The 13,966-nt window shown below is 37.9% G+C and overlaps 1 protein-coding gene across 3 annotated transcripts in view; it reads right to left on the bottom strand.

The window, feature by feature from the left end:
• The window catches only part of KDM3A (lysine demethylase 3A), a 52,559-nt gene that overhangs the window by 34,063 nt on the left and 4,530 nt on the right, over positions 1-13,966 (bottom strand). For all 3 annotated transcript variants that reach the window (XR_001894326.3, XM_003908933.3, XM_021925035.1), the window contains exons 3-8: positions 9,753-9,908; positions 8,575-8,685; positions 4,625-4,727; positions 3,243-3,367; positions 3,004-3,076; positions 2,812-2,900 (exon numbers count right to left, since the gene is read on the bottom strand). Coding sequence is in view for 2 of the 3 variants with exons in the window: in XM_003908933.3 (XP_003908982.2) it covers positions 2,812-2,900; positions 3,004-3,076; positions 3,243-3,367; positions 4,625-4,727; positions 8,575-8,685; positions 9,753-9,908 (657 nt within the window). In the remaining variant the exon portion in view is untranslated. The remainder of the gene's footprint in view (positions 1-2,811; positions 2,901-3,003; positions 3,077-3,242; positions 3,368-4,624; positions 4,728-8,574; positions 8,686-9,752; positions 9,909-13,966) is intronic.

Here is a 13,966-nt window from a genome sequence, read left to right as displayed (position 1 = left end):
AGAAACTTATCTCCAGGCTAAAGTGCAGGCTTATTTTTTTTAATAGCTTCTAATGTGCCCATCAATCAGCTCAATAGCACATATAATATGGGCAACATGCTGAGAAAGATAAAAAAGTAATGCTCCCTACCTTTTAAGAATTTGAGTCAAGGAGACAGGATCACATCATATATGTCTATATACCCACATTTTACAAGTACCTCCTTGAAGGTTAGAAATTTACTTGCTCAAACGCCTTTCCCATTGCTGACACACTCAACACTCTGAAGGCACCTTCCCCTACAGGAGGTTCCCACTGACCTCAGTTCTGCTTGCACCCCAGACTGATTGCTCCACCATCCAACAGGATATGCCATTCCTATTCCTGACCCCTCTTCCTCAGCACACCTTGCAGCTCAGCTCTCCTTTTCATCATACTCCAATTTACACTGACACATTCCCCATGACAGGTAACACACAACCAACTTCTCCAAACTGATATTTACTAACTCTAGACTACTAATAATTTCTCTAATGTTAAAACCTGACATAAAGAAATTATTGTTCTATCCTGTTTCTCTCTCAGCTTCTAATACTATGGATTACTCGACAATATTGTCTCTGAGCTTGACATCCTCTGTGTAGTCCTGGCCACATTACTTACCCAGAGCCTTACTATCTGTTCCCTTCTAGACCAGGGACCCCTATTCCTCACCAGCTCAGCCCCTTTCTACACTGGGAGACTATATAGTATCATAAATAATTGCCTGACCATGTCACTTGGGATTCCTAAGCTAGAACTGTCACGTTCTTTGAGGCAGACATTCCATTTGTTCTACCTACTTCATTAGCTAGGTTCCTGTGCTTCCTCAGTCCTAACACCTAGTCTTCCACCAAATTCAACTAATGCTGTCTCCTAAATAGCTCTCCACCCCCTTAGCTACCGCCTCACCTCAAGCCTATTTATGATGTGCAATACAACTAACCTAATCAGTGCCCTCATTTCTATTCTCATATCCTTCTCTCATCCATCATCTACAAAGCTTAAGTCAATCTCCTGAACTTAAAACCCCTGAACACCCCAGACACCCCTTCTTCATCTGCAGCATAAAACCCAAACTTCCTATCTCTGACCCTGCTTCTCTTTTTCCACGCCTCCTGTGCCCCAGCCACAATGAAACATTTGCCCTTCACCAAACAAGACATGTCCTCTCTGTCTCACGGGTTCTGCCCAGGCTGCTTCTTGAGGCACCTGCAGAGCTCCTGCCCAGAGCACTCCCCCTGCACTTGTGGGAGCCCTTTAGAAGTCTGTCTCCTTCACTATCCTATGGACTCTGAGACAGGAACTCCAGATACCTTTCAATCTCCAGGCCCAAGTATCCACTACACAGTGAGTACTTAATACAGTAACTGGTTTCTTGGATGGATGTACTTGAAATTACCTTGTAAACTTTAAGGCAAAAATGAAAGGTAGTAAGACTAATTTCCATAATTACTTCTTCATTCTTTCCTAAACAACCTGAGCCTCCACTCAAGAAGTCAAAGCCTATACCCTTTCAAAGGAGGGCAGAGGCTTCAGACACTGGTTTACAAAGCTTTTGGTGAAGTATCAAAGTTCCTGTTGCCTGTATACAGGCAAAGATTCAAGAAAGCCAATTAACCATCCTAGCTACATAGACTCAAGTGTTTGTGTGGCACAGTGCTAGCTTTGGTTCCAGTCGATGCTGTAGTCCAGTCTGCCCTTAATCAAAAAACCTAGATTCATTCATTGGCTTCCTGGCCCACTCCCCATGCCATTTCTCCTGGCCTTGGTCAGTTTTTAAATTTTAAACTCCAGGCTGGGGCAGAGCATTATAAAGGAGTTTTCAATAATTATAACACAGGAAACTATCCATGTGACAAGTGCACTTGGATTCCGAAGGTGCAAAAAAGTTATCTGTACTGTAATAGGTCCTAATGATTTAATTCACCTAAAAAAGAAATAGTCTTGGTCCAAATGGTAACTATTTCAGAACAGAATTAAATCTGGTACCTGAACCCATGGTAGCATTCACAAAAGCCTATACTTTTCTGGGCAGAAATTAGTAATGGCAAACCAATCACTTCCCTTGAAATACATTTGTTTACCCAATCACAAACGACCAATTAAAATTCCTTATTATTCAGAAGGTGAGGGTCCTATTTCAACACCCAAACTACTCAGAATTCTAAGGCTCCTTCCCTCTTTTCATGCCAGGCACTGACACACACAACTCAATTTACCTTTAAGAACACTTCCACACAGTGAAATTGTCAAATCTATTGAGAATCTCCAGCAAATACCAAAAAATGAAACTTTTTTAAATAAAATAGTGAACCATAAACTTATATTATCTCCATCTGCTTCAGTGTAGAAATTATGGCCAAGATCTGGAACTAGCAAAGAAGAGCAGACAGCAATATAACACTAAAAAAATTGGCCATGCAGCTAGGGGCAGTAGCTCACTCATGACTGTAATCTCAGCACTTTGGGAAGCTGAGGCGGGAGGACTGCTTGAGCCCAGGAATTCAAGATCAGTCTGATCAACATACCAAGACCCTGTCTCTACAAAAAACACAAAAATTAGCCAGACGTCGTGCATGGCACATGCCTGCAGTTCCAGCTACTCTGGAGGCAGGAGTTCAAGGCTGCAGTAAGCTCTGACTGCACCACTGCACTCTAGCCTGGGTGACAGAGTGAGATCCTATCTCTGAAACAAAAATAATTAAATAAATGATTAAAAAAAATATAAACTAGCCATGCAATGTTAGAGTTAAGGAAAGCTTTACACAAGTGACATAAATAAAGGTTACCTCAGAGCAAGATTTTGCTTGTTTGGAAACCAGGGTTCCATTATTCTCAGAAGACTTGCGTTTTACAGCTCCAATTCTTGCAGAATTACCTAAAATATTTAAAAATAGGTTAAGTTGGCTTCCCTGTTTCTCTTAATGAGAAGAAAGGAGGAAAAGGGAAAGGAGAAGAAAGATTTTAATAACGTATCTTACCACATGTCACAAGGTTATCATGTACAACTTCAACATGAATCAGTGATGGATCAACAATTTTCAGTGCTGGAATCTTAAAAATAAATGAAACAAAGATACAGGAAAATAAAAATGCTCAAGAACATACTGAAAATCAGTTTCAAATAATAAAGGTATTTAGTGCCTAGAAAATCATACATGCTTTGTATAGTTATCACACTTTGTCGAGTTATCTTACAAGGAGTTATTGTTGTCTTTACCTCCTCACAGTTGACTTGAAGAGTTTTTGATGCTGGGTTTCCACTTACAACAGTTGCTGAAAACCACTGAGTAGATGGGTCCAAGCTATAAATTTTTACTTCTGAACCAACTAAGTTTTTGTCACCTTAAAAAAAAAAAAAAAAAAAAAAAAAAACTTAGAACCATTTGCATTATCTCCCAATAGCAACATCATCCAGGACAATCTTTTCCTAAGTCTTTTTTTTAAAAAATGCAAAAGTAAACATTAAAAGAATCACTACAAACATAAGATGACTGACATTTCAGAAAAGCTAAGAGAAAATTTAAACTTTTTATTTTGTATCAGACTGAAGTCATATCAGACAATTCATCAAGACCTCACTCACTGTCCTGTGTAGTTTTAGAGGAATCAAATTCAGGGACCCCAACAGAAATACTATGTCTGATAATCTAAAAATCACAGAAAAAAATGTATGATTGTGGAAACTCAGTAACATAAATGGGAAAGTAAGGAGTATCAAATTAATGCCTTATCCATTTTATATGGCTGATATTCCAAACATATCAAATTCCACATCAAAATATAGCTGAGCTTTAAAAATATCTACTTTATTTATTTATTTATTTATTTATTTATTTTGAGACAGGGTCTTGCTCTGTCACCCAGGCTGGAGCGTAGCAGTGTAATCAGGGATCACTGCAGCCTTGACCTCCTGGGCTCAAGTGATCCTCCTGCCTCAGCCTCCTGAGTAGCTGGGATTACAGGCATGTGCCACCACACTGGGATAATTTTTTTAAAAATGTTTTGTAGAGATCAGCATCTCCCTGTGTTGCCCAAGCTGGTCTTGAACTCCTATCCTAGGCTCAAGCAATCCTCCCACCTTGGATGTCCCAAAGTGCTGGGACTACAGGTTTGAGCCACTGTGCCTGGCCCTACTTTACTGTTAGTTTCATATAATCCCCAAACTTTCCAAATTTCAGAGGTTTTAGCAACACACACATTTTTTGAATTTCAAATTTTAAAACTCTTAAAAATTTATTTGAGCAAAAAAGAAAGAAATGGCTGGGCATCATGGCTCACACTTGGCAGGCAGATCACTTAAGGCCAGGAGTTTGAGACCAGTCTGGCCAACATGGTGAAACCTTGTCTCTACTAAAATACAAAAACTAGCCAGGTGTGGTGATACATGCCTGTAGTCCTAGCTACTTGGAAGGCAGAGGCTGCAGTGAGCCAAGACAGCACCACTGCACTCCAGCCTAGGAACAAGACTCTGTCTCAAAAAAAAAAAGAAAAGAAAAAAAGAAATTTCAATGAGCAAATGAATGAGAGGCTAAACCCTAGTTTCTCACAAGCTAATTATTGGTCAACTCATGAACTATCAACACTAGATAATGCAAATACCTTTTAAAAGATGGCTTTCATCTAAATGCTTCACTATCAAAGCTTGAAATTCTTTGCTGACAATCTGATTATCCGTAAGAGAAAGTCGAAGACTGTTTACATCCTGAAAAATGAAAAATCATTACATGTTAAGGAATAACAGTTAATAAGAAGAGTTATTTAAATTCCAGTGGGCTATTTCAATTGGTTAATCAAATGGGTTAAAGTAGTGTCAACAAACCACGTGATAGCCCAAATCATTCCAATTCCAGTAAACCAGATGGCTCAAAAAGTCCTAAACCATCAAATGAGCACAGCTATAAGGCAGACTGAAGTAAAGTCATCCCAAGCTAGAAGCATGAGAAATATTAAGAGCAGATCAAAGCATAATTTTAAATATGACTAACTTTGTCGATGGGAAAAAAGCAAGCAAACAAATAGCTGGTCAATCCAAGTAAAAAACACTCTGTATCCTAAATACTGTGGATGGGGAAATCACAATCCAAATCCAAGGGACAAAAAACACAGATAAGACACACAAGAGACAGATGTACATGGTCAATTCATTTCAATTACTGTATGGGTTTTATTTTATATAACACACTGCCTGTGCCATATAATACACTGTGTAACCTCCTAGCAGGGGTAGATGACATAACTGAGAGTTAGTTTATTCATCAATCAGAAGAATGTTTCCTTAATCAGTGTTCTCCAAACCTTTTGATACATCATAAAGATTAACTCCAAAGGTACACATATCTCTTTCCACCAAACTCCACTGATTATGGGCAGCCCTTTTTTCCATATTCCCATTAGTGAATCCATGGCTGTGCCCGGTGGCCACCCTGGGGATGAGCAAGCATGCACCTAAGATGGCAATTTTAGGGAAAATCTTGAACCACATCTCGGCCTGGTTACCTAGGCCAAAACCCTATTTTCTAAGGCACCTTAAAGCTGACCAAGCTTCAGCTCCCTTCCTGGTAAGAAACTGCTGTTTTTAACAACCCATTTCACACAGATTATTTTAACATAACTAGTATTACAAATGCATTTTTTTTTTTTTTTTTTACAAAAAGGGATGTGGGGGGACAAACAGAAAATCTGAATGAATAGCCTCAGGCTTCAGAGTAAGCCAGTTCTGAAACATTCAATTCTTGGCAGCAGCTCCATTCTTGGCACTATTCCACAGTCTTCTGGCTTTGTGTGCACACCCAGTTATGATAAATGTAATACAGAAACTGTCAATAGGAATAACCTGCCAAACCGAATTCTAGCAGGGCAAAGAAAAAACAGTGCTAAACACAGAAGCCCTTCCGATATCAGGCCTTTATGCTTTTCTGCCACTGTGAAATGGTTAGTGACCAAGAATGGTTCATCCATTTTTCCCACTGGGAAGGATAACTAGTCTGTTAGAGAGAGAAGCCGCACTGGAAAAATGTATTTCTTTTGCCAAGTAACATTAGACAAACCTAGGGTCTCCATAAGAGATCAATATTAATTACCAGAACGTGTTCATTTTTGTTTTCTCATGCATGTATTGTTTATAAAATTTCAAAAAATTTAATTGTATTCTCCAATTCCTACTACAAGATGAAAGTACATAATAATGGAAAGAACTGCAAAGGGCTTCAATAAAGTAGAAAAATATCAGGCTACCTAGAAGAGTTTTAGGGCTTAGCAGAAGTGCAAGACAGTTGTCCAGATACCTTATCTTTTTCTCACCCACAAATAACTGAGTGAAATTCAATCTAAAGACGGACCCTAACTTTCAACCCTAATTTTTGCATATGCCAAATGATATTCACGTGCTCTGTGCATTATCTAGAGCAAGTATCGTACTGGGGTGATCACATCCCCCAATGTGGACTTTTGTACAGCCTACTGTGATCACCCATATCTACAAGATAATTATCTGAAGTACTAAACTTTGAAAACTCAACATCAGTAAAAGACCACACATTATATTTCTCCCAGTTAATTATATATTAATATTGTATTAATGACAACATTCACACTGATGGCTCACAGCCCCTCTGAGAATAAATATAAACTTACTAATTTAGATGTTTCTTTTTCAACCTCAAGAAACAAAACTAGAGTTCTACCTTAACTGAAAACCTTAAATACAGGAAAGATGTAAATTCAGAAAACATCACTAAGAATAAAAAATTCCTTTTATCACTCACTAAAGCAAAATATCCACAACCTCCCTGTATGTTATTTGATCCCCGCAAGCAAGTCAGTCTTCCCTTTAAGGCAGGAAAAATATCCAGATGGGTATCTAACCTAAGAACTTCTGTCTGAAATTAACTAAGTGAAAGCATCTTCCTCTGTTCCATTACTTAAACATTATAAAATAAGGTTCAGATTATGAATTCTGTTTTCACTCACTTTCCAGATATGGAAGTACGGATGAGACTCAAGTAGAGGGAAAGCCAGTGCTTTGGGCTTCCCAACACAGGCTTGGCAACCCGGTAACCACTGACCCCAAACCACTTTTAGCAAATAGGTTTCAGAGTTCTATACTACAAAAAAACAAGTCAAGTATGAAGTCACAAAACAGAAAGTAGTAAAGAAGATTATTCAGCTTTATAAATGATATCTAAAAGATGAATATTATTATAATGTGTGTGTGTTTGTGCACGCGTGTGAAGTCTATTCTCACCCATTTGCAGTATTTAAGTTTTATCAAGTTGCAAAAAAATGGTTTATTAACAAATACTGAACCATTGCTCCTAGGGGAAATACAGGCATAGGTTCCTTCGAGCCTCTGGTCACATTTTCATCAAACAATTGACACATAATCTTGTTTTATGCGTTTCTGTTAAAAGACATCTTATTTAACATACACTGCTTATGCACTAAACTTGAATTCACAGCCAAGTAACTCACAGATGAACGAAGCTTATCTAACACATTTTGTTCCTAAGACACATCATGGCACTTCAGCACTGCTGCTGAGACCATTTTAAACAGTGAAATCACCAAAAAAAAAAAAAAAAAAAAAAAAGCACAAAAATGCAGCACTAGACTGCAAGAAGCACACTTGTTTACAGCATAAGTGAAACAAGGTGGAACATCACCTATTTAACCTTAGCTAGGAGCTGGGAACCTGCATCACGCAACTCAAATTGTTTGCAGCTCTGCAAGTACTGGTGAATGACCATGAGTCACCACAAGTATTGATTTGGGGTTACAAATATATTTTAGCAAGCAGATAAATTCACAAACATAGAATCTACAAATAATGAGGACTGCTTATATATATATATGTATGCATAAGTGTATATATATGCATGCACATATATGTATATAAACAGTCTACTCTTAAACATTATTTTCATATTACCTAAGTGTTTTCCATACACACACACCATCAACTATAGTCCTTTCAACCATAAATGGACAGCACTAACCCAAAAGCTAACACTGAGGAATGAGTCTAACACCTAATTGATGATGGGATGGGTTCTTTCCCTTTAGGTATTTAAATTAGAGCAATCAACATCAATACATTTGGCCACTGAACAACACAGGTGTGGACTTTGCAGACCCCTTATCAACAGATTTTCTTCCACCTCTGCCACCCCTGAGATTGCAAGACCAAAAGCCTACTCAACATGAAGACAAGGATAAAAACCTTTATAATGATCTACTTCTACTTAATGAATACTAAATGTATTCTGCTTACGATTTTAATAACATTTTCTTTTATCTAGTTATTGTAAGATACAGTATGTAATACATACACAAAATATATGTTAACCAACTGTTTATCAACAAGGCTTCTGGTCAACAGTAAGCTATTAGCAGAGTTTGGAAGGAATCGAAGTTATATGTAGATGTTTTATTGTGCAAGGGGTCGGCATCCATAATACCCACACTGTTCAAGGTTCAACTGTACTGTACTTCTCATGTTAAAGGAGTTCGTATTTCTGTTTCTAAAGATTACTACTGTTTCTATGTTTTACCTGTATAGGCTTCAAAACATCTTTAGAAAGAAATAGTCTTTGTTGATCTCCCAGAAAGCGAATAGAAGTTATGGATCCCAAACCAGCTTTGTCCAACAGAGGTTTGTACATCTAAAACAAAAGAAAACACGTTAGCATCGTAACTGCTGTCAGCATAATTCTGAAAATAGGAACTGGCTATTTCCCATACACAGAGAAAGTGATAAAGCCATTAATTTTTTTTATTTACTGCAAGTTATCTCACAACTACTATTTATGCAGCCACAGATAATACAATTTTTATTCAAACCCAGTAATTTAAACCAGATAGACGTTTGGGAGTTATTAATATACAGGACTGGGTCCACAGATTCATGGTTTCCCAAAAATTTATGCAAAAACTGTTCGTATGCACACTTTTCTGGGGAGACAGGTCTGTGTTTTTACCCAGTTCTAAACAGCTGGAAAAAAAATACAAAGAGCAAAATAAAACTTGAACCGCAACCCTTATCTCTCAAGAATCTCCATGGCAGCTCTTTTCACTTATGGGCAAAACCTGATCACAATCTGATCAGCCTTCAACTATTCTCCCGGCCTTTCCAAACTATCTAGATCCAACCTTTACTCCTTGAAGCACCAGCTCAAGTCCTATAAAGACTAAAGTGTCCTCTCCAGACAGCGCTCACTCTTCTCTTTGCACCACATTTTACAATGTGGATAAAGCACAATCATATACTGACTTACAGTATCTTTAAAGCCAAAAAATATAATAATCCAGAGGGAACCTTAAAGATCATAAGATCAAGACTGGAAACCATACAGGAAACAAGGCAACAGCTACTATTCAGTTCCAGCCTATTGCTGCCTTAAGGCTCCAGTGCTGCCATTATCTTGTAGATTTTTTAAGAGAGTAGAAATCTAGATTTTTAGATGTATTCTCCGCATTTTTTAAAGTAGGCAATTAATTCAAATGTTTTGAAAGTATTGCAAGGGCCAAACCAAACAGATCTATATGTTTGCATATGACTGCTAGGTTCCTGCCTTCTGACCTAGACATTCCCACTACTACCTCCAGGGCTGGCAGGAGATCCTGGGAACTTTTCTGACTTTCTGGCATTACATTTATATATTCCTTGTTTTACCCACAATGGATAAAACGCCCTCTTCTCAGGAGTTCAATAAGCCCAAGTTTTACTCACTATTGCAGGCCACTGTACAATTCGTTCAGAAATTTCAGGTGACTTTCTTTCAGCTAAAACCAAGTTATGTTCTACTAAAAATGCTCTCCTTAGAAGACTGTAGACTTCTATCCATCTTCTTTTCCTCCAAGATTCCCCATCAAATTCCACACACACCTAGACAGACAAAATTGGGGGGTGGGGGAAGCAGATTCAATTTGTAAAAATAAGCATTACAAATGCCCCAGTTAATAACGAACTATACCTTCATTATTCTATGTGAATCTTTTATCTGGATGTGCTTTCCCCCTTTCAGCTCCCTCACGTCCCGTCACAGCCCACAACACATAATCACACATGAACCAGGCTTTGGCTCCCAACTCACTTCGGGATGCAGAAGTCAAGGCTTTTTGGGCCAGTCTCTGTCCCTAAAGTAAACCCCTGGAAAGCCCAGAAACCAAAGAAACTCTACTTAGCAGGTGTTTACATACGTTAATTAGACATCTGAGCTTTTGGAACTGGAAGACAAAAATTTGAAACTCAAAAGATGTACTTAATAGAATTGCATTGTAACTCTCTGTTGACAATATAAGTGGGCTTCAGACAACACCCCATCACCACAATCCACCACCTGCTTTTGAATTCCTCTGAAATGAGTAGAATTTAGCACAAGGCCTAATATATAGCACATTTTCAATATCCCTTTCAGTTGAATAAGCTAGGAAATTTACCACAGAATTTGGAGTCTAAAACTACTAGTTTGATAACATAGAAACAAGTGATTAATATAATGACTACAGAGTTTTTCAGAACTATAACTTCTTACATGAAAGTTAAACTACCTTGAAATATTGTTTTCCAAGTAATTGTAATGTTTTCTGCTTCTGACCTGCATAATACTTTTAACCGTAAGGCTACAACTCTTATAATTTGTATACATATTTTAAGACATTAAAAAAATTCAGTCTAAAAGTGGGCTTCTGGGAGTGATCTATGAGTAGGAATTGTTTACAAAACCATAAAACTCAAAGTCATATAAAAGCACTGAAACACTCCAGCTTCCTTAACCCATTATGAATATGCTACCCCTTAACTTACTCTAGGTCCTCTTTAACACTTTTTGTATTCTACCAATGACAATAAACTCCCTCAATATTCAGTGTAAAAATCACTGTTTCTATTTGATTTAAAATTCCTCCTCTCACTAAAGAGGTCTCTCATTTTGGTTTCCAGGAATTAGTTAATACATCTATCATCTATCAAATCTGTTCATAATTTTACAGACATCAGTCATACATCCCTTTTCAACCTTAAGTTTATTAACTAGTTAACTTCATCTGTCAGAACAAAATTCATATATCCTTTCCTCAAACCCTCCCTTACCAAAGTGCCTCTCTCTCCCAAGAGAGGTCTCCTTACTAATTGCACTCAAAGTTCTGTACTTTTCCGTCTTAGCTCTTATCCACACTTTGCATTATTTATTTGTGGTTAACTGATTGACAAATAAATTCTAATAGGTCAAAGTCTGTCTCTGCTTTTGCTTACCACCGTATATCACTGGTATATGGAAACTAATCGGCACTCAAATACTTGTTGGAATAGATTAATGAATAAATTTCCCTCTGCAATGGGTTCCTATCTTGTTTCTCTCATCTACTTAGAAGGCACTAAATTCCCACATTAGCCCCAATCCCAAACCTTCTCCAGTCTACAGGACAAAAATAAATGAAATATAAGATCTACCCTACCCTTCTCAGCCAACAAAACATGCATCCCTAACTTCCCAGGTAACTTTACCTAGGAAACTACATATCTTCTTGGTATTTTAGGCTTTTAACTTTGCAGTTATTACTGAGTACTTTCCAAATCAGAATGAATGTAAACACCCGCGTGGCAAGGCCCATATATGTTTCTCCCTGGTTATATATATGTTTTCTATCACTGTAATCAACCAAATGGTCTTTCACAAAGGTTGGCAGAGACTGCCCATCTTTCTTTCTGTTTCCTAGCCACGGAATCCGTATTTTCTGACATCTCCCCTAAATTGGCTAGTCTTTCTGCTCCATATTCACATCAACCTCAAACTCAACCAAGCTTTAGGTGGACAGTTTTCTCATTTATCAGCAATGTGGCATAAGAGGCATGAGCACCCACAAATTCCAGATCCAGATTCAGAGATCTTGGTTTGAATTCCCAGCTATATTGAATCTCTCTTAGAATGATTTTACATATATAAAATAAAATATTTACAATTACAAAGGAAACCAACTGACCTGCACCCCAGGTTAAGAACCCTCACTTAGAAAATCTAAGTTCTCTCAACGTTTTTCAAAATGAAAAACGTAACACCTCTCATTGCATAGTTGGGCATATTTCAAAAGACAGTATGTAAAGGGTCTGGCAAGACAACTCAGTAGTTTTAATACCTCCATGGTTAATTCAAATCTTATCAAGGTATCACCTATTAGGAGCAGGGGAAAGAGGGTCTTCAACATGATTAATATCTATTCAGCAAAAAAAAAAAAAAAAAAAAAGTGCAGGATTAAGACGGATTAAGATCGTAAGTGGTTTCCCAAAACTTAAGCAACATCACAGTTCTTACCAGATCACTATCTAAAGCTTAAGATAACCATAAACCAAAAGCCAGACAGGATCCCTATTCATATCCCAATTTTTGAGTGATGTGAAAAAAAAAAAATTCAGCTTCTTAAAAACAATTTAAGCTTATGACTTTCAAATATTAGGCTGTGTTAGCCAAAAATTCACATTATCTTTTGTTTGGAAAAAGACGACTTTAAAAAATACATAATAAAACCAACAAGTTGTGAGCTTTCTTCAATATTGTTCAAAAGTTTCCTAGCAAAACCATATATGTCAGTCAGGCACGGTGACTCACACCTGTAATCCCAGCACTTTGGGAGGCCAAGGCAGGAGGATCACTTGAGTCCAGGAGTTCTAAACCAGCCAAGGCAACGTGGGGAAACCTCGTCTCTACAAAAAATACAAAAATTAACCAGGAGTGGTGGTGCACACCTCTGGTCCTAGATATTTGGGAGGCTGAGGTGGGAGGATTGCTTGAGCCAAGGAAGTTGAGGCTGCAGTGAGCTATGATTGCGCCACTGCACTTTAGCCTGGGTGACAGAGCGAGACCCCATTTCCAGAAGAAACAAAGCATCTTTCATTTGTGCCTTGAGGTCTGAGGTTTTACATTTAATGACATCCCCCCAAAAAGCCTCTTCTGTGGACATTTAAAGACACTTATTTTTTGAGACAGTCTCAATCTGTTGCCCAAGTTGTAGTGCAGTGGTGCAATCTCAGCTCACTGCATCCTCTACCTCCTGGATGCAGGTGATTCTCGTGCCTCAGCTTCCCAGGTAGCTGGAATTACAGGTGTGTGCCACCACACCTAGCTAATTTTTGTATTTTTAGTAGCGACTGGGTTTTACACCATGTTGGCCATCCTGGTCGTGAACTCCTGACCTCCACCCGTCTTGGCCTACCAAATTACTGGGATTACAGGTGTAAGCCACTGCGCCTGGCCTAAAGAGACATTTAAATTCAGTAAGAACTAAAGTGACTTGACCAAGCTCATGCAAGCTGACAGATACAACTAGTTTCTATTCCAAATTGTGTTATTTCACCCGTGCTCCTTTGGTTCACAATGAGATGTGTAACTTAGACCGCGAGACTTCAAAAGCCAGAATCAATTATGATTCACTACCTATAATTTTGAAATCTGCTCCTTTTAATATGGTATTTTGCAAATGTGTACCTTATTAGTACCTATGAAACACTTTGACCAAATGCTCGGTATTTCAGATTTTTCAAGCTAATATTTCCCCAACAGAAAATCTCTGATATACAATTATATCTAATAAACTAATATCAAAATCTCCCACTCTTACCATACTCTCATCTCACCTGACTATATGATTATAAAAGCCATCAGAAAGACCAAGGAAAGTGTTTCCAAGTTTAAAAGTAGGAGCACAGAATGATATGGTTTTTAGACAAGAAATTTTTAATTACACGTCTATTTTGTGCCCTGTACAATGCAGAATACCACTTAATTCACTATCCCACAAAGAAATTAATTCCTTGTGCTTCCACTTATGTCTTCTTATGCCTAAATAAAATGTTTGTCTAAAATCCCAAGGTCCAGCATTCAATTAAAAGGGGCAGTTTTTATACTGTGCTAGTTTTTTCATTTTACATGGCTTGACTGGCAGCAGACT

This window comes from Papio anubis, chromosome 14 (assembly GCF_008728515.1).
Source record: "Papio anubis isolate 15944 chromosome 14, Panubis1.0, whole genome shotgun sequence".
In the NCBI taxonomy this organism is placed as follows: domain Eukaryota; kingdom Metazoa; phylum Chordata; class Mammalia; order Primates; family Cercopithecidae; genus Papio; species Papio anubis.
This window is presented reverse-complemented; position numbering and strand designations above follow the sequence as displayed.